At 42.6% G+C, this 21,424-nt stretch overlaps 1 protein-coding gene across 1 annotated transcript in view; it reads right to left on the bottom strand.

The window, feature by feature from the left end:
- SLC4A9 (solute carrier family 4 member 9) overlaps positions 1-21,424 on the bottom strand; it is a 167,348-nt gene that overhangs the window by 112,414 nt on the left and 33,510 nt on the right. The window contains exons 4-7 of the mRNA XM_056569903.1: positions 14,601-14,761; positions 5,724-5,873; positions 2,435-2,496; positions 346-503 (exon numbers count right to left, since the gene is read on the bottom strand). Of these exons, the coding sequence (XP_056425878.1) occupies positions 346-503; positions 2,435-2,496; positions 5,724-5,873; positions 14,601-14,761 (531 nt within the window). The remainder of the gene's footprint in view (positions 1-345; positions 504-2,434; positions 2,497-5,723; positions 5,874-14,600; positions 14,762-21,424) is intronic.

The following is a 21,424-nucleotide window of genomic DNA, read 5'->3' as shown; positions in this document are numbered from 1 at the left end:
ATTGATATTGATTGATGATGACTTTTTGATCATATGACTTTTTTTGGGGGGGGGGGGTATGTTTTTCTTACTTTTCACAACAAAAGCATTTAAAAAAAAAACTTTTTTGTGTTGTCATATTCTGCCGTATTTTTATTTTTTTATTTTTTGGCCTATTGAGTTGTGTGAGGGCTTCTTTTTGTGTAACAAGCTATATTTTCTATTGTTTCTATGGGGTACATATAACTTTTTGATCATGTTTTATAAATTTTTTGGGAGGCAAGATAAAAAAATTTAACATATGAAAGTCACCTATATACAGTTATTAGGCTGTGTACCAAGCCATAAGGAAACCACATTTATTACCTAGTTGGAAGAGCCACTTCTGTCAATGTGCCAAGTACAGCTGCCTCTTTCATTCGAATGAAAGCAGCAAATGGCTGAGTCAAAAAGTCCACCTCACCGACAAGAATATTTGCTGCTTCTGCTTCATTAGGGATCTTTTTTCTGAATTTATTTTTCAGCTGAAAGAGAATATGAATACAAATATATATAAGGTAATACAAACAGAATAAGTCTTTTAATAAATACAGTATCAAATAATGTTTTTACATATGTTAATGCAAGTTTGGATTTATATCAGAAGCAATATAGGACAACTAGCTATGTGAAAGAATTATGCGACTCTGCAAACAGCAAAATGCTAGGACATTTGTAATCCCTTAGCACATTCTGCTGTACATTGACGGCAGAAGTACATTTGAGAAGTATTGGAGTGTATTCAGGAGCGAAGCCTGCTCCATAAACTGTGGCTGATATCATATCTGCAGCTGACTGCCACGGCCATGCATCCCCTTAAATGCCACTGTCAATGGTGACCATGACATATAGGCGGTTAGAAGTTGCCACTAGTTCATTCTAGAGTCCTACTGGCCCCCCAACTACAGCACAATAACAAGGTGCTGATTAGTTGTCTGGGCTGCCAGGGTCCTGCTGAAGGCCTCAGTTGTTGCCATGATAAGAGACCTCAAAACATGGAATGAATAAGTGGTCAGAATAAAAAACTGACTAGACTCTGACCGTGGACGCCTTTATAGACCATTACTATGCTCTTCTATTTGAAGTCTTTCATTTCTACATATGATGGCTTCCAGTACGGTGGAGGTTTCCCCTACTGTTCTAAAATCTACAGCCATCTATTCCCCTCTACATATATTTTCCCTAGATAGGTTGATGTCCCAAGTCAATACTATCATGCTCTGAATGGTGTAGACAAGTTCAATAGAATAGAGAGGGGGGACCCCAACTTCCCAGATCTCAGATACTGCATGTCTCTGTACTGATTGTTCACCCATTATACTAAATGTCTACTGTATGTCACTCCTGTATTGTTTTCCCTACATGTTCAGTGTTGTATTTTGTTTGATACTGCTTTTCTATCTTTACTTATTTTGTCTTTGGCTGGGTTGCTTCCATGCAATGTTCTGTGATTAACTCTTTGCTAATTTTCTTATGCTGATTCACAAAAAAATTATCAAAAAGACCCATTTAGCTTAAAATGCCACCAATTATGTAATGCTATTAATTTACATATTTGTAAACATGCAATTTGCATATCTAATGGTAGAACTGTAAAGCTGCTTTAAACTCCTACCGGGAACACAATTAGTATATCAAAGAAGAACCAGTATAGGACATCCTCCGCATTGCACATGACAAACCCAGCTTCTACCCCCGAGACCAATTCATAAAGGGAAGTGTGGTCACAGCAAAGTCGGGGGGTCCAGGTAGTGAAAAAATGCTGAAGCCATAAATGTGATGTTTGGTAAACACAGTACCTTTCTCAAGGCACCGTGGCATTGTGATTAGTAACACACTGTAAAAAGACACATGAATGAATACCTTTTGCTTAATTTTGCATTTAGGAAGGAAATGACCAATAAAATAAATTGGTGTCCATAGCTTAAAAATCTTTTTAACACTTTCATGCATACTAAAACAGCTATTACATTTATTTTATTTTATCTTTATTTTAAAGTATGTAGAATTTTCTGAAATACAAGGTTATGGGCCAAAATGCAACACTGCTACTTTAACCTTTGGCTTACAAACCCCTATACACTTAAAATATAAATATGGGATGTTTTTGAAATAATTGTATCACAAGTGGACACTGTGCTAGATAAATAGCTGTTTAAAGCTGTTGAAAGGGCATGCTTTAATGATAGTAACATTTCATTTTTGGGGTGGCTATTAGTCCTCTTTTAATGAAAGAATCTGGGGGGGGGGGGGGCAGGAATGACGCCTGATAAGATGATAAAGAGGCATTATTTTCTAACAGGATATATTACACAGTATCATACCTTTGTACTATTGATTCATGCAAAGTTTGTACCTAGTGTAGAAAATGGAAAACATCATTACTAGTTAAAGTATTTACAACATAGTCCTTTACCTGTTCACGTGAAGGCTTTTCAGGTAATTCTAGAAGTGTGTTTTTCGGAGATGACTTCTTGCCTGCCACGTAAAAGTATGTTTTACCAAACAGATTATATGTATATAGACCACATAAATTTATTTGCAAGGTACCTTATTTTTTTAGCATTGTATTTGAGATGAAAATCCAACCATAGCTAAGTTTAGAGGCAGACATTAAAAGGTAAACTGACAGGCTGTTCACCCATACTAGACCCAATATACTGGTTTATAGTGTGGGTAAAAAGCATTCAAATGTGGGGTCACTTACTTGTATCAAGGAAATTCCAGTGTTAGCTGTTTTATGTTCTAGCTACATCGCGGCTTGCCATGCTCCCCTGCCTCCTCCATATTCCACGCTCTAGCTTTCCCCTGCCATTAACATGTTAAATATTCACTCTCACGTCCTAGCAACGTGGCAGAAAATATTTTGCATATTCATGATGAGTGGGCCAAAGAGGAGTATATTGAGGAGACAGGAGAGTGCGGTGAGCCACATTTGCATATATAAAATTTTAGATAATTTTTTATTAATTTTTTTTTGGAATAAAATGTGACAAAAAAGCAGCATTTTTGAACTTTTTAAAAAAAAAATTTACGTTTACGCCGTTCGCCGTATGGGATCATCAACATATTTTGATAGTTCAAACATTTACAAATGTGGCGATACCAAATATGTTTATAAAAAAAAAAAAAAATTTACGCTTTTTGGGGGTAAAATGGGAAAAAACTGACAATTTTCATGTTTATCGGGGGAGGGGATTTTTCACTTTTTTTAACTTTTTATCTTTACATTTTTAATTTTTTTTTTTTTTACACTTTATGTGTCTCATTTGATTGCTAATACAGTTCAGTGCTATGCATTAAGCATAGCACTGATCAGTGTTATCGGTCATCTTCTGTTCTGGTCTGCTCGATCTCAGACCAGAGCAGAAGACGCCGGGAGACAGAAGGAGGCAGGCGAGGGGACCTCCGTCCACCATTACATATGATCGGATCCCAGTGGCAGCGCTGCGGGCGATCCTATCATCTATTTTAACATGCACATTGCCGCAGATGCCGTGATCTGTACTGATCACGACATCTGAGGGGTTAATGGCGGACATCCGTGCGATCGCGGATGTCAGCCATTACTGGAGGGTCCCCTGACATGTATGATGCGTGCACCGTCTCCGATGCTCGCGGTCATACACAGGACGTAAATGTATGTCCTGGTGCGGGAAGTACCGCCAAAACAGGATGTACATTTACAAGTAAGTGACCCCGCATTTGAATGCTGTTCATGCGCACGATGACCCAGTTTATTGAGTTTAGTTTGGGTGAACAGCTGTCAGTTTCACTTTAAAGTTCCTAATTATGTGCAACATCTGAAAATAGGAGCTTCAAATTTATACAGGTGAAACTCGAAAAAAATGTATATTGTGCAAAAGTTAATTTATTTCAATAAAGCAACACGTCTGCGGAAGGAAGCATGAAGTGCTCCAAAATCTCCTGGTAGATGGATGCGTTGACCCTGGACTTAAAGGACAACTGTAGTGCAAGACTTTTATATATTCCTGTGCCCGGGCCTAAAAAATAAACAAAATAAATTTTAATTCACCTTCCTACGTTCCCCCGTTGGTCCAGTACAGGCCTCACGGTCCAGCGGTGCTAACCTCATTCAACTTCCTGGGGACGGGGACGCCACAGAGCCTTCAGCGTATCCCACCCTGGCCGGTGATAGGCTAAGCGCACTATCATGTAAGGAGCTTTGGGCACAGGAATATAAAAAGTCTTGCACTACAGTTGTCTTTTAATGAAGCACAGTGGACCAACACCAGCAGATGACATGGCTCCCAAATCATATCATATATTGGGGATTTGGGGTTTTCATGAGCTGTAAGCCATAATCATTACAATTATGACAAATCACAGCTTGAACTATCTTGCTTTGCATGTAATGAGTCTTTCTTATATAGTAGTTTCACCTTTTAAGTTGTATTACTGAAAGAAATTAACTTTTGCGCAATGTTCTAATTTTTCGAGCTTCACCTGTATGTAATTTGTAGGATTCAGGGATATTCCACAAATGTCCCCTACAGTATATGTGGACCCTTTGAGAACAGGGATCTTAAAGACCAAATGTGTTTATGTAATACAAACAGCCAGCTGCAGTGACCACTGTGGTAAAAATGTATGGCTGTCCGCATCTTTCCCCTACGAAAAAAGGTTGTCAAAGGTTTGAGAGCTTTAGATAGAACTTTATATTTAAAGGGGTACTCCGGCGCTAAGACATCTTATACCCTATCCAAAGGATAGGGGATAAGATGCCTGATCACGGGGGTCCCGCTGCTGGGGACCCCCCATGATCCTGCACGCCGCACACCATTAAAATATGTCCCCGGAGCGTGTTCGCTCCAGGTCTGATTACTGTCGATCACGGGGACGGAGCGTTGTGACTTCACGGCTCTGTCCCCGTGTGATGTCACACCCCCTCCCATAGGCTTGCATTGAGGTGGTGGAGTGTGACATCACACGGGGCGGAGCCGTGACGTCACAACACTCCGTCCCTGTGATCGACAGTAATCAGACCCGGAGCAAACACGCTCCGGGGACTGATTTTAATGTGGCGCGGCGTGCAAGGTCACGGGGTCCCCAGTGGCAGGACCCACGCAATCAGGCATCTTATCCTCTATCCTTTGGATAGGGGATAAGATGTCTGAGCGCCGGAGTACCCCTCTAAGTGTATTTGCATTTGCAGGTAACATTTCAAAGCAAATTGTCATCTATGTGTACATCAGTTACACCATGTCTGACCATAGTACAATTTGTGTACAGTTTTCTCCTCTGCAGGCTCCAATTTTCCCTAAGCTAGTGAGTGGAGACTAGCTACTATAATGGACACAAAACACTACATACATAGAAAAGGAGATTCTGCTTTGCTAAAATTCTATAGCAAACCGTCAGAAGCATTAGCAGCATGGAGCTGTAAATGATAGAAATAAAAATATAACACTTGCTACACGCTGTTACAGCCACTCTATGCATCCATCTGCCTCGGTCTGTTTTTAGCCAACCTTCGTACCGCTCTTCTCCCCCTTCCTGCATTATTTTTTGGAAAGTAATGATGAGTTAAGAAGGGAGGGAGGCATTTTATTGGAAGAAGTGGCATTCCCATGACAAAATATGTTACAAAGTTTCTTACATTCTCAGGTACTATTTGATTTATGCAAAGTTTGTTCAAAGTACAGTGCATTTAACATACACATTTATATATCAGATAATCTCACCTTTGTATGATAATGTAATAACATCTTTAACCATTTTTTTGTATGATTTTTTTATGTGGTGTACATGTCCTTGAAGAAGGGTATGTAGTATGTTTTCATTTTCCTCTTCAGTTGTTCTATCACTAGAAATCCTTTGTTTTAGAATTTGCTCTGGAAAAACAAAACAATACAATATATGTCAACATTTAAAGGGGTATTCCAAGAATTTTTTTTATTTGACTATGCTACAGGGGCTACAAAGTTAGTGTAGTTCAGAATATACTGTCTATACCTGTGTTTGACGGTTTTCTCACAATTCTTATGTGGGTTTCAAAACAATATTTATTTTTAACAGCATACAAAATGTCTGTCTCAGATTTTTCCGGGGAATGGGAGGATTAAAGTACCCAGGAAGATTATCAGAATTAGGGTTATTTAGTTTAGAAAAAAGAAGGCTTAGGGGCGACCTAATAACTATTAGTGTTGCTCGCAAATACTCGCAATGCGAATTTTATTCGCGAATATTGCGTTTTTTTTTTTTATCACAGTACACATCACAGTGATCATCCCTCTCTGCTTCCAGCTTGTGTGGTGTAAAGAAGGCTCTAATACTACTGTGTGAGACTGCCGTGCGAATTTTCGCATATGTGAATTTCCGCTTATGCTAATTTTTGTATATGCTAATTTGCGCATATGCTAATTTTTGCATATGCGAAAATAAAACGCGAATATTACGAATATGCGAATTTAGCGAATAAATGACGAATATTCGTCCATATATTCGGGAATATTGGAGAATTCGAATATGGCCTATGCCGCTCAACACTAATAACTATGTATAAATATATCAGGGGACAGTACAGAGATCTCTCCCATGATCTATTTATACCCAGGACTGTACAGTGGGGATCAAAAGTTTGAGCGCCCCAGGTAAATTTTTTTATTAATGTGCATAAAGAAGCCAAGGAAAAATCTCCAAAACTAAATTCCTAACCCCAAGGCCGTAGCCCGGGGTGCAAAAACACCTCTAATTAATCCCCCTTTAAAATGTAACTTTTATTATATATACTCTTAAAAATAGAAATAAACCCAGCAAGGTGATGATTAAAATTAGGATGTCAGGTAGGATAGTATAAATATTATTAGAGCAGTATAGCTTCAAAGTCAAGGGCTCTGCAGCAGCCCAACATTCCTACACTGACACCAAATTAAAAAACTAAATTGCCACCTCTACATGTTTTGCCGTCTCCACAGCGTTTTCAAGACGCAAAATGTGGCAACATCACTACAAAATGGCGGCGGGGACTATTTATAGATAATGCCCATATCATCATCACTCAGCGACCCTTACATGCCACCAATCACATGCCTCCTATGATTGCTCCAATCCCTATTCTGGATAGGTAATCACTTCCCAGGTAACTTGCCTTGGGAGCACCAATAGAAAAGCGTACCAAAAGGCATCAAATTACAGATTAGACATTCTTATAATATGTCAACAAAAGTTAGATTTTATTTTCATCATTTACACTTTCAAAATAACAGAAAACAAAAAAATGGCATCTGCAAAAGATTGGGCACCCTGCAGAATTTATAGCATGCACTGCCCCCTTTGCAAAGCTGAGACCTGCCAGTGTCATGGATTGTTCTCAATCATCATCTGGGAAGACCAGGTGATGTCAATCTCAAAGGTTTTAAATGCCCAGACTCATCTGACCTTGCCCCAACAATCAGCATCATGGGTTCTTCTAAGCAGTTGTCTAGAAATCTGAAACTGAAAATAGTTGATGCTCACAAAGCTGGAGAAGGCTATAAGAAGATAGCAAAATGTTTTCAGATGTCAATATCCTCTGTTCGGAATGTAATTAAGAAATGGCAGTCATCAGGAACAGTGGAAGTTAAAGGGGTTATCCAGGAAAACACTTTTTTTTATACATCAACTGGCTCCAGAAAGTTAAACAGATTTGTAAATTACTTCTATTAAAAAATCTTAATCCTTTCAGCACTTATGAGCTTTTGAAGTTAAGGTTGTTCTTTTCTGTCTAAGTGCTCTCTGATGACACGTGTCTCAGGAAACGCCCAGTTTAGAAGCAAACCCCCATATCAAACATCTTCTAAACTGGGCGTTTCCTGAGACACGTGTCATCAGAGAGCACTTAGACAGAAAAGAACAACCTTAACTTCAAAAGCTCATAAGTACTGAAAGGATTAAGATTTTTTAATAGAAGTAATTTACAAATCTGTTAAACTTTTTGGAGCCAGTTGATATATATAAAAAAGTTTTTCCTGGAATACCCCTTTAAAGCAAGATTTGGAAGACCAAGAAAAGTATCAGACAGAACAGCTCGCAGGATTGTGAGAAAAACAATTCAAAACCCACGTTTGACTTCACAATCCCTCCAGAAAGATCTGGCAGACACTGGAGTTGTGGTACACTGTTCCACTATAAAGAGATACTTTTACAAATATGGTCTTCATGGAGGAGTCATCAGAAGAAAACCTCTTCTACGTCCTCACCACAAAAATCAGTGTTTGAACTTCGCAAATGAACATATAGACAAGCCTGATGCATTTTGGAAACAAGTTCTGTGGACTGATGAGGTTAAAATTTAACTTTTTGGCCAGAATGTGCAAAGGTACTTTTGGAGAAGAAGGGGAACAGAATTTACTGAAAAGAACCTCTGTCCAACTGTTAAGCATGGGGGTGTTACGCCGAGCGCTCCGGGTCCCCGCTCCTCCCCGGAGCGCTCGCAACATTCTCGCATTTGCAGCGCCCCGGTCAGACCTGCTGACCGGGTGCGCTGCAATACCTCTCTCAGCCGGGATGCGATTCGCGATGCGGGAGGCGCCCGCTCGCGATGCGCATCCCGGCTCCCGTACCTGACTCGCTCTCCGTCAGTCTTGTCCCGTCGCGCGCGGCCCCGCTCCTTAGGGCGCGCGCGCGCCGGGTCTCTGCTATTTAAAGGGCCACTGCGCCACTGATTGGCGCAGCAGGCTTAATTAGTGTGTTCACCTGTGCACTCCCTATTTATACCTCACTTCCCCTGCACTCCCTCGCCGGATCTTGTTGCCATTGTGCCAGTGAAAGCGTTTCCTTGTGTGTTCCTAGCCTGTGTTCCAGACCTCCTGCCGTTGCCCCTGACTACGATCCTTGCTGCCTGCCCTGACCTTCTGCTACGTCCGACCTTGCTCTTGTCTACTCCCTTGTACCGCGCCTATCTTCAGCAGTCAGAGAGGTTGAGCCGTTGCTGGTGGATACGACCTGGTTGCTACCGCCGCTGCAAGACCATCCCGCTTTGCGGCGGGCTCTGGTGAATACCAGTAGCAACTTAGAACCGGTCCACCAGCACGGTCCACGCCAATCCCTCTCTGGCACAGAGGATCCACCTCCAGCCAGCCGAATCGTGACAGTAGATCCGGCCATGGGGTGGATCAATCATGCTTTGGGGTTGTATTGCAGCCAGTGGCACAGGGAACATCTCACGAGTAGAAGGAAAAATGGATTCATTAAAATCTCAGCAAATTTTGGAGGCTAACTTGATGCCATCTGTGAAAAAGCTGAAGTTAAAGAGAGGATGGCTTCTACAAATGGATAATGATCCTAAACACACCTCGAAATCCACGTGGGATTACATCAAGAGGCGTAAACTGAAGGTTTTGCCATGGCCTTCACAATCTCCTGACCTCAACATAATTGACAATCTATGGATAAACCTTAAAAGGGCAGTGTGTGACAGACAGCCCAGAAATCTTAAAGAACTGGAAGACTTTTGTAAGGAAAAATGGGCAAATATACCTCAAACAAGAATTGAAAGACTCTTGGCTGGCTACAAAATGCGTTTTAAGCTGTGATGCTTGCCAGTACAAGATATTAACTCTGCAGGGTGCCCAAACGTTTGCAGATGCCATTTTTTTTTTGTTTTCTGTTATTTTGAAAGTGTAAATGATGGAAATAAAATCTAACTTTTGTTGACATATTATAATAATGTCTAATCTGTAATTTGATGCCTTTTGGAGATTTTTCCATCTTTCCTTGGCTTCTTTCTGCACATTAATACAAATGTTTACCTAGGGTGCCCAAACTTTTGATCCCCACTGTATCTATAACAAAGGGGCATCCTCTACGTTTAGAGGAAAGAAGGTTTCTACACTAGCACAGACGGGGGTTCTTTACTGTAAGAGCAGTGAGACTGTGGAATTTTCTCCCGGAAGAGGTGGTCATAGTCAACTCTGTAAAAGAATTTAAAAGGGGTCTGGATGCATTTTTGGAGAGTAAGAACAATGCTGGTTATGTATATTAGATTTATAGGGACAGAACGTTGATCCGGAGATTTATTCTGACTGCCATATTTGGAGTTGGGAAGGATTTTTTACCTCTAGTATGAGGGTTTTTTGCCTTCCTCTGGATCAACCCAGTAGGGACTCATTAGGGTTATAGGTTGAACTTGACGGACTCTGGTCTTTTTTCAACTTTATGAACTATGTTACTATGTTAAACTACAGCTCCCAGCATGCACTGGTAAACCGTGCATGCTGGAAGTTGTAGTTTTGCAACAGCTGGAGGCACACTGGTTGCGAAACACTGAGTTAAGTAACTAAAGACAATGATAAATGTCGGCCTGAGATTTTGACAGTTTTTTGTGTCTAGAAAAGGCGCAAAAAAGGCGCAAGCAGGGTTTATTTGCGCCTTTTTTGTTCCTTTTGGTTTACACGTTTCTGTTGATTTTGAGTTGCAATCCACTGATTTTGTCAATACTCATGATATGGAAAGGTTTTATGAACTGCACCTTTTCACAAAAAGGTGCAAAGCCACTGAAAAGTCTCTAAAAATACACCAGCCCAGACTTAGCTTAGCTTTTTGGTGTCTGTGAAGAGAGAAATTTCTGAAAATGTGACCTCCACAAAATGTTTCAAATGCTCTGAGACCATTTAATAAATTACCAGCACACAAAAAAAAAGGTGTAGAAAAATGCTTCACTTACACCTACAATGATAAATGCCAGCCTAAGTGTTTTGCAACCAGTGTGCCTCCAGCTGTACCATAACTACAACCCCCAGCATGCACGGACAGCCAAAGGGCATGCTGGGAGTTGTAGTTTTGCAACAGCTGGAGGTTTGCCCCCCCCCCCCCCCCCCCCCTGTGAATGTACAGGGTACATACACATGGGCGGGTTTACAGTGAGTTTCTCGCTGTAAGTTTGAGATGCAGCTAATTTTCTGCTACGGCTCTAACTCCCAGCCGGAAACTCAGTAGGGACTCATTAGGGTTATAGGTTGAACTTGACGGACTCTGGTCTTTTATCAACTTTATGAACTATGTTACTATGTTAAACTACAGCTCCCAGCATGCACTGGTAAACCGTGCATGCTGGAAGTTGTAGTTTTGCAACAGCTGGAGGCACACTGGTTGCGAAACACTGAGTTAAGTAACAAAATCTCAGGCTGACATTTATCATTGTCTTTAGACATTTTTTTGTGTCTAGAAAAGGCGCAAAAAAGGCGCAAGCAGGGTTTATTTGCGCCTTTTTTGTTCCTTTTGGTTTACACGTTTCTGTTGATTTTGAGTTGCAATCCACTGATTTTGTCAATACTCATGATATGGAAGGGTTTTATGAACTGCACCTTTTCACAAAAAGGTGCAAAGCCACTGAAAAGTCTCTAAAAATACACCAGCCCAGACTTAGCTTAGCTTTTTGGTGTCTGTGAAGAGAGAAATTTCTGAAAATGTGACCTCCACAAAATGTTTCAAATGCTCTGAGATCATTTAATAAATTACCAGCACACAAAAAAAAAGGTGTAGAAAAATGCTTCACTTACACCTACAATGATAAATGCCAGCCTAAGTGTTTTGCAACCAGTGTGCCTCCAGCTGTACCATAACTACAACCCCCAGCATGCACGGACAGCCAAAGGGCATGCTGGGAGTTGTAGTTTTGCAACAGCTGGAGGTTTGCCCCCCCCTGTGAATGTACAGGGTACATACACATGGGCGGGTTTACAGTGAGTTGCAGCAAATTTTCCGCTACGGCTCAAACTCCCAGCTGAAAACTCGCTGTAAACCCCCACCTGCGTAAATGTACCCTAAAAACACTACACTACACAAAATAAAGGGTAAAACACTACATATGCATATACCCCTACACAGTTTCCTACTAACATGCTGGTGTTGCCCCATACTTTTCATTTTCACAAGAGGTAAAAGGAAAAAAAAGACCCCCAAAATTTATAACACAATTTCTCCTGAGTACGGAAATACCCCATATGTAGACGTAAAATCCTCTGCGGGCACACAAGGTTCAGGAGTGGGAGTGGCACATTTGAGGTGATTTGCACAGGGGTGGCTGATTGTTACAACGGTTCTGACAAACGCAAAAAAAAAAAAAAAAAAAAAAACACGTGTCCCCATTTTGGAAACTACACCCCTCACAGAACGTAACAAGGGGGTATAGTGAACCTTAACACCCCACAGATGTTTGAAGAATTTTCGTTAAAGTTAACACCATTTCTTCTGAGTATATAAATTCCCCATGTGTGGATGTAAAGTGCTCTGCGGGCTACTACAGGGCTCAGAGGAGAAGGAGCGCCATCGGGATTTTGGAGAGAGAATTTGGCTGGATATGAAGGACATGTGCGTTTACAAAGCCCCCATGATGCCAGAACAGTGGACCCCCCCCCTCCCACATGTGACCTCATTTTGAAAAACTACACCCTTCAAGGGATATAATAAGGGGTGCAGTGAGCATTTACACCCAACTGGTGTCTGACAGATTTTATTAACAGTGGTCCATGAAAATGAAAAATGTTATTTTTCATTTGCACAGCCCAATGTTCCAAAAGTCTGTCAAATGCCAGTGGGGTGTAAATGCTCACTGCACCCCTTATTACATTCCGTGAGGGGTGTCGTTTACTAAATAGGGTCACATGTGGGGGTTTCACTGTTCTGGTAGCATGAGGGCTTTTTAAACGCACATGGCCTCTGATTTCCATTCCAAACAAATTCTCTCTCCAAAAGCCAAATGGCGTTCCTCCTCTTCTGAGCATTGTAGTTCACCCGCAGAGCACTTTACACCCACACATGGGATATTTCCATACTCAGAAGAAAAGGGTTACAAATTCTGGGGGGCATTTTCTCCTATAAACTCACGTAAAAATTGTAAATTTGGGGGGGGGAATGCATTTTAGTGAAAAAAAAATAAAAATCATTTACACATCTGACTTTACCAAAAAGTCGTCAAACACCTGTTAAGGCTCACTGTACCCCTTGTTAAGTGCCATGAGGGGTGTAGTTTCCAAAATAGTATGCAATGTGTTTTTTTTTTTCTTGCTGTTATGGCACCATAGGGGCTTCCTATAGGGGCTGTTATGCCCCCAAAAACCATTTCCGCTAAATTCACTCTCCAAAATCCCATTGTCGCTCCTTCGCTTCTGAGCCCTCTAGTGCTCCCACAGAGCACTTTACATTCACATATGAGGTAATTCTTTACTGGAGAGAAATTGGGTTATACATTTTGGGGGGTATTTTCTCCTTTTACTTCTTGTAAAAATTCAAAAGTTGGGTCTCCAATAACATGTTAGTGTAAAAAATTGAGATTTTGAATTTTCTCCTTCACTTTACTGCTATTCCTGTGAAACACCTAAAGGGTTAACAAACTTTCTGAATGTCAGTTTGTATACTTTGAGGGGTGCAGTTTTTATAATGGGGTATTTCTAATATGAAGGCCCCTCAATTCCACTTCAAAACTGAACTTTTAGAAAATGTTGTGAAAAATTGGAAAATTGCTGCTGAACTGTTGCTGCCCTCTAATGTTTTCCAAAAGTAAAAACATATGAACTTTATGATGCAAACATAAAGTAGACATATTGTATATGTGAATCAATATATCATTTATTTGGTATGTTTATTTTCCTTACAAGCAGAGAGCTTCAAAGTTAGGCTGCATTCATATCACGATTGCAGCCTACGGCTGCGGGATAGGAAAACCTGGCGCTTCCATACCTTAGCCGGACTCGGCCCCCTTCTCATTCATTTGAATGAGCCAAACGGAATCAAACAGTGACTTCGGTCAGCTGATTTTTGCCCCATATCTGGTTTTGTGAGCGGACTGATCACAAAACCGGACACGGGGCAAAAATGAGCCGACCGGAGTCACTGTTTGACTCCGGTTGGCTCATTAAAGTGAATGGGTTTCAGCACCGATGCCGGCAGGGATACAGGAGCGCCCGGTTTTCCTGTCCCCCAGCCAGATCCGGCAGCCGTAGGCTGAAATCGTGATGTGAATGCAGCCTTAGAAAAATGAAAAATTTTCTAATTTGTCATGAAATTTTTGAATTTTTCACCAAGAAATGATGCAAGTATCGACAAAAATGTTCAAGTAGAATATGTCCCGAAAAAACAATCTCGGAATCAAATTCATAAGTTAAAGCATCCCAGAGTTATTAAAGGGGTATTCCCAGAATTATTTTTATTTCACTAAGCTGCAGGGGCTGTAAAGTTAGTGTAGTTTATAATATAGTGTCTGTACCTGTGTGTGACTGTTTTCTCACAATTCTTCTTGTGATTTACACCCCAATATTTATTTTTAACAGCAAACTAAATGACTGTTCAAAAATCAGATTTTTCCCAGGTTGCAATGCGGCCGAGACCTGACTAGTCAGCTGATGACAGGGAGCCTGTCTGCTTCAATGGGTGGAGCGATCGCTTGGTGGGAGAGAGATCAATCTGCAACTAATGCAACAGCTGTAGGCACCCTGATTTAATAGAAGTAATTTACAAATCTGTTTAAACTTTCTGTAACCAGTTGATTTAAAAAAAAAAAAAGTTTTCCACCAGAGTACCCCTTTAAGGTTATAATGGGCTTGGTCCTTAAACTCATGTCGTACACCTTTTCTGTTACTTACCCACAATTTCTTTGAATGTGCTATTTTCTGCATCCAGCAAAATAATCCCTCTTTCAAAACATGTTCTTAACTCAAATAAACTATGCAAGGTAAGTGTGGTTACATGCGGTTTACTCCATCTTTCTCCTCCATCTTCAGTTTTCTCTTCAAATTTAATCCACCTGCATAAACAGCAGAAAACTTTTCTAATAGTATAGTATTCAACGTAAGACCATAGTAAAACATTTTTTTACAGGAATTGTGTCTCCTTAAATTTTAACCATGCTTTCCTACTGCTTGGAGCATCTTACTTTTCTTCCCTTCACATTCACAGGAAGCTCCAATCATCAGGGATTAAAATACTGACCATGAATAAAAATTTCCCACCTGCATACAATTTCCTAGATTCGTGGTTAAAGGAAATTTGTCATCAGTGTCACCTGCACTAACCTGTCGGTACAAATAGGTAGTGCAGGTGACACTGATGACAACGGCACTTACCTTGTCCCGTTCCGTGCAGATGTTCTTCGGTAATCTTCTCCGGTATCTTCAGGTCCGGGCCCGGCTTGGAGAATGGGTGGGGCTTAGTGACGTCACCGCTGCTGTTCTCTGCTGGGTCCCGCTGCTAAAGAACAGCAGCGGTGACGTCCTTAAGCTCCGCCCATGCCAGGCCCGGAGCTGAAGATACCGGAGAAGATTACCGAAGAACGACTGCACGGAACGGGACGATGTAAGTACTGTTGCCATCAGTGTCTCCTGCACTACCTGTCTGTACCAACAGGTTAGTGCAGGTGAGACTTGTGTTGTCCCAGTACGGGATATGTTCTTAAAGTCCTGTCAGGCTTTCCTGCAGTGTTCCCCCATAATGTGAATAGGTTGTATATTAGGTGCAAAGGACCTTTGAAGTGGGTCACATGATAATGTTTGTCACATGTTTGTTACCCAGAGACCATCAGGTGACCCACAGTTGGCCTATGGGCTCCTTGCTCAGCCCCCCTTTATTAGAGGGGGAGGTACTACAATACCTCTTGAGTTTTACTTACTGCTGAGGTCAATTTCAGTCCAGATGTCTCAGGGTCAGTGTACAGCACATCTGGAGGCCTCAACCTAAATTGTAGCCACAAGTCAGTAAGTCCAGTCATCTTTATCTGCTGTCATCATCTTTAGTCAAGTCAAGCCAATTGTAGTCAGTGTGGCCTGCACCTATAGTCTCTCAAGTCACTGCAAGTCCCAGCAAGCTGTGAGGTCCCCTGTGTTACTGGTCCCCTCATTGGGATCCTGGCCGAACTGTATAGACTGTATCATCTGTCTACCTCAGTAAAAGCTACCATTAACCTTAACCTGGCCTTGGAATATTATTTGCCCCTGTCTAACCTAGGACTAGCGGTACTACCTTTGGGTGGTTACATAGGCAAACCACGCTCTGGCATCATGAACATAAAGGGGTTAATACCATCTACCCCTGGGCAACACCATCTGCCCCTTACACCTCACATCACACCCTGATGACACCACTATTCCGACCTCCTATCCTGACCTTCTATCTCGACCTGCTATTTCTACCTGCTATCCCGTCCTCCTATCTCAACCTCCTATATCGTCCTCCTATCCCGACCTCCTATTTAGACCTCCTATCCCGACCTCCTATCCCGGTCCTCCGATACCGGTCCTCCTATCCTGTCCTCCTATCCCGACCCGTAATATGTGTACCAGGTATTGAAATCCAGCCGTACAGAATATCTCCAGCGTACGGTTATGTGGGAACATACATTTCCCATTGATTTGCATGGGACTTTAAACAAAAACCCCGACCCTCACAAATGGGGGTAGTTAAGGGTCAAATTAACTATCCTATATTTTAAGTGGACATATAAGTAACATGTGACCAAGTATTATGGAAATATCTCAAGCTGTTTGGAAGTTATGCAGGAACATATATTTCCCATTGACTTGCATGGGACTTTAAACATAAACCCTGCCCCTGGCAAATGGGGGTGAGTAAAGGTTAAATCACCTATCCTATGTTTGTTGTTGACATATAAGTAACATGTGTGCCAAGTTTCATGTTAATATCTTTAGCCGTTTGGACGTGATGCTGGAACATACACACATACATACATACATACATACACACACACATTGAGTTTTATATATATATAGATAAAATATAAAAAGTTATTTTAACCTGTTTTAGGGGAGAGCGGGGATCGGGGGTTGGGGGAGAACGGGGTTCGGCATTTTAACATGGGGGGAAATCGGGGAACAGACGGAGGAAATGGGGTAGCGCCGCGCCCATGGCCCTAATTGTTTTCTGCACAGGGTGCCTCCAGCTGTTTCAACACTACTACTCCCAGCTTGTCCTGACAGCCAATAGATGTCAGGGAAAGCTGGGAGTTGTAGTGGTGAAACAGCTGGAGGCACTTTATATAGATGAACTAAGGGCGGAAGTCGTCCTCCCAAGCAGGCATTAGTGACGTGTTGCCTGCTGGGGAAGTCTGCCTGGTAGTGAGCACACTACCAGGCAGACAAAAAGTCATTTTCAACATAGTAAAAATTAAAAGCAGGGAGGGGGTCAGGGATAGATGGGTAATAGGCAGGGATAGAAAAAAAATAAATAAAAAGGATGGTTTGAGCTACCCTTTAAGAACTAAGTGATGTATTAAGGGGAAATTGTATGATAAAAGCTCGGTCTAGAATATATAGAAACCAGGCTCAACCGCCCAGTGCATGATGTAGACAAGCCTCAGCTGGCTAGAATAATAGGTACCTTTGATAAGCAAGCTGGCCCTATACGCCGCATCATCACACAACATTGGGATATCCTGAAAATGTATCCCGACTTACAGGATATCATTAGCAATTATCCTCTTATGGGTATGTTCACACTGAGGAATTGGAGAGGAATTTCCACTAATAATTCTGCTCGCTTTTTCCTCTCCAAATCATTCAGCAGTGAAAACCCCATAGAGTTGTACAGAATTTCTGCCCCTCAGTTCACACTGAGGAATTTCCTCAAGCAGAATTCTGACGGGGAAATATGTTCCACTTGAAGAAAGAACATGTTCTTTCTTTCAGGCGGAAACAGCGTCGTTCTCCCATAGAGATCAATGTTATTAGCCATGGGTCCCGGCCGTTGTTAGAGGCCATGCCGTGGCCCCACATTATAGAAAGGGAGCGGACCCGGGGGTTAAAGACGAAGCCCATTTTGACCTTAAGGACCAGGCATATTTTTGTTTTTGCACTCATGCTTTTTAGAAGGGGAGGTAAAAGCAAAACGCTTAGAATTTTGCACCTACAGACCCAAACGAGGGCTTGTTTTTTGTGTCACTTTGTAATGACATCAATAATTTTATAACAAAATCTACGGCAAAACAATTCTATATATATATATATATATATATATATATATATATATATATATATATAGGCCCCTTATCTTTATTCTGTAGGTCTATACGGTTACAAAGATACCCAATTTATGTAGGTTTTATTTTATTTTACTACTTTAAAATAGTTATAACTACATGCACCAAAATAAGTACGCTTAAAATTGTCATTTTCTGTCCCCTATAACATTATGAGGGGCTATATGAGGGCTCATTTTTAGCGCTGTGATCTGCAGTTTTTATTGGTACCATTTTTTGGGACTTTTTGATTGCTTTTTATAATTATTTTATGGTATATGAAGTGACCTAAAATTAGCAATTTTGGACTTTGGTATTTTTTTTAACGTATATGCCATCGACCGTGCAGTTTAACTAACCTTATATTTTAATAGTTCGGACATTTATGCCCGTGGCGGTACCACATATGCTTATTTTTATTTTTTATTACATTATTTTATTTAAAAAAAAATGGGAAAAGGAGGTGATTTTTTTTTCACACTATTTTTTTTTGTTTAGTCCCCATGTGAAGATTGCATACATTGATCAATGCTATGCCACTGAAGTGAAAAGAGCCGACTTGCAATACCACACACAACATGGGGACGGCTCTGTTTTTCTATTCCTAAAGGGGCACGTCGGTGAAAAACTATTTTTTGTTGCCAGAAAGTTAAACAGATTTGTAACTTACTTCTATTTAAAAATCTTAACACTTCCAGTACTTATTAGCTGCTGTATGGCACAGAAGAAGTTCTTTTCTTTTTTAATTTCTTTTCAGTCGGACAGAGGTGTCACCAGAGAGCACTGTGGTCAATGTCAGGAACTGTCCAGATCAGTAGAGGTCAAGTCCAGTTCAGACATCTCAGAGCCAGCGTCCAGAACATCTGGAGGCCTCAAACCTAAATTACAGCCACAAGTCAGTAAGTCAAGTCATCTCTGTCTGCTGTCACTATCTTCAGTCAAGTCAAGTCTATTATAGTCTATGTGGCTGTCCTAAAGTCTGTCAAAGTCACTGCAAGTCCCAGCAAGCTGCGATGTCCCCTGTGTTACCGGTTATCTCTCTGGCCTAGCTGTAAAGACTGTACCATCTGTCTACCTCAGTAAAGCTACCATTAACCCTCACCTGGCCTTGGACTCTTATTTGCCCTGCCTAATTAGGATTAGCAGTGCTACCGTTCGGGTGATTCTCGGTTAAAACCTGTTTAACGTTCTGGCACCAGTTTATATAAAAAAAAAAAATGTTTTCCATTGGAGTAACCCTTTAAGACACACACAGTTTGTAACCCTTTAAGACACACACAGCTGGACATGGCTGAAGACAACCTAACACTTGTTACCTCAGTGGCGGATCCAGGGGGGGGGGGGGCAACGGGGCAATTGTTGCCTCCCTCACTCCCGATTTTTAGCATGGTGGAGCGGGAGATGACAGCTCCCGCTCCACCATTCACTCCTTTGTTTACCTTGCTCGCGAGTCGCCGCTAGGACGTGATCGCCGATCAACAGCAGGCTGGCGCAATGACGTCATATTATCGCGCCGGCGCCTGAAGATCCTGTCACCGCGGCTCACTGCTGACCTGTCGGCACACTGCACTGTGCACGCCAGAAGAAGAGAGCTGCTCAGCGGGGGAACATAACATAAGTAAGTTTGTTTTAACTGTATGGCATTGGGTTCAGGGAGCAATGTAAAAACTTAGGGGGCACAAAAAAGGAAACATTTAAACTGAGGAGCCCATGACAGGGGGGCATTATAGTGAAGAGCACATGACAGGGTGTCCCCTGTCATGTGCCACTCACATATAATGCCCCCTGTGCTGTGCCCCTTACATATAATGCCCCCATCATCATCATGTGCCCTTCAGATATAATGCTCCTGTCATGTGCCCCTCACATATGATGCCCCCTGTGGGGCAGGACAGGGGGCATTATATGTGAGGGGCATGTCACAGGGGGCATTATATGTTAGGGGCACAGGACAGAGGGCAGTATATGTGAGGGGCACATGATGGGAGCATTATATGAGGGACACAGCACAGGGGGCATTAAATGTTAGGGGAGCATGACAGGGGCATTATATGTAAGGGACATAGCACAGGGGGCATTATATGTGAGGGGCACATGATGAGAGCATTTTTTGAGGGACACAGCACAGGGGGCATTAAATGTTAGGGGAGCATGATTGGGGCCTTATATGTAAGGGGCACAGCACAGGGGGCAGTATATGTGAATGGCACAGCATAGGGGGCATTATATGTTAGGTGCACAGGACAGAGGGCATTTTTATTATGTGGGGGAACAACAGGACAGACATTATTATTATGTTGGGGGTGCAGGAAGGGTCATAATTATTCAATGTGGGGGCACAGGATGGGGCATTATTACTATATGTGAAGGCACAGAATGTTTTGTATTTTAGAGGTATGGTGTATATTAGGGATCGACCGATTATCGGTATGGCCGATATTATCGGCCGATAATCACGATTTTGGGAATCATCGGTATCGGCAATTATCTTGCCGATAAGCCGATAATGCCCCACCCCCCGCACCGCGACCGCCACCCCCTCGACCCGCCGCACTGCACCCCCGACCCAACGCACCGCGTCGCACCCCCCACCGTGATGCTAGGCGGTATACCGGTATGGATTTTTTCCCATACCGCTATACCGGTCGGGCCCCTCCCCCACCCTCCGAGTCAATAAAAAAATTAAACTTACCCGTAATTGGGGTAGTCCAGGCCATCCTTCCTTCCTGTAGTGTCCGGGGGCGTTCTGGGTGGAGGGTGGTCCGGTCCGGGCTGTCCTTCTTCTCCCACGGTCTTCTTCTCCACTCCGGGCAGGCTCCGGCCTAGTACGTTGCATAGATGCCGCTACGCCGTGACGTCAGGTGCGTCGCTGCGCACGGGCGCCACTGCGCAGCGGCGTCTATGCAGTGTACTAGGCCGGAGCTTGCCCGGAGTGGAGAAGATGACCGCCGGAGAAGAAGGACAGCCCGGACCGGACCACCCTCCACCCGGAACGCCCCCGGACACTACATGAACGATGGATGGATGGCCCGGACCACCCTGACAGGTAGGGGAGAGAAGCGGGTGGTGGCGGCGGCGGCCTATGGCCCCGCAAAAGCCACTGCAGATCATTGATTTAAAGCGCCCGCTTTAACCCCTTAAGGACGCAGGACGTAAATGTACGTCCTGGTGAGGTGGTACTTAACGCACCAGGACGTACATTTACGTCCTAAGCATAACCGCGGGCATCGGAGCGATGCCCGTGTCATGCGCGGCTGATCCCGGCTGCTGATCGCAGCCAGGGACCCGCCGGCAATGGCCGACTCCCGCGATCTCGCGGGCGTCCGCCATTAACCCCTCAGGTGCCGGGATCAATACAGATCCCGGCATCTGCGGCAGTTCGCGATTAAAATGAACGATCGGATCGCCCGCAGCGCTGCTGCGGGGATCCGATCATTCATA

Source organism: Hyla sarda, chromosome 4 (genome assembly GCF_029499605.1).
Source record: "Hyla sarda isolate aHylSar1 chromosome 4, aHylSar1.hap1, whole genome shotgun sequence".
Classification (NCBI taxonomy): Eukaryota; Metazoa; Chordata; class Amphibia; order Anura; family Hylidae; genus Hyla; species Hyla sarda.
Note: the sequence above shows the minus strand (reverse complement) of the source record. Positions and strands in the feature narration are given on the sequence as shown.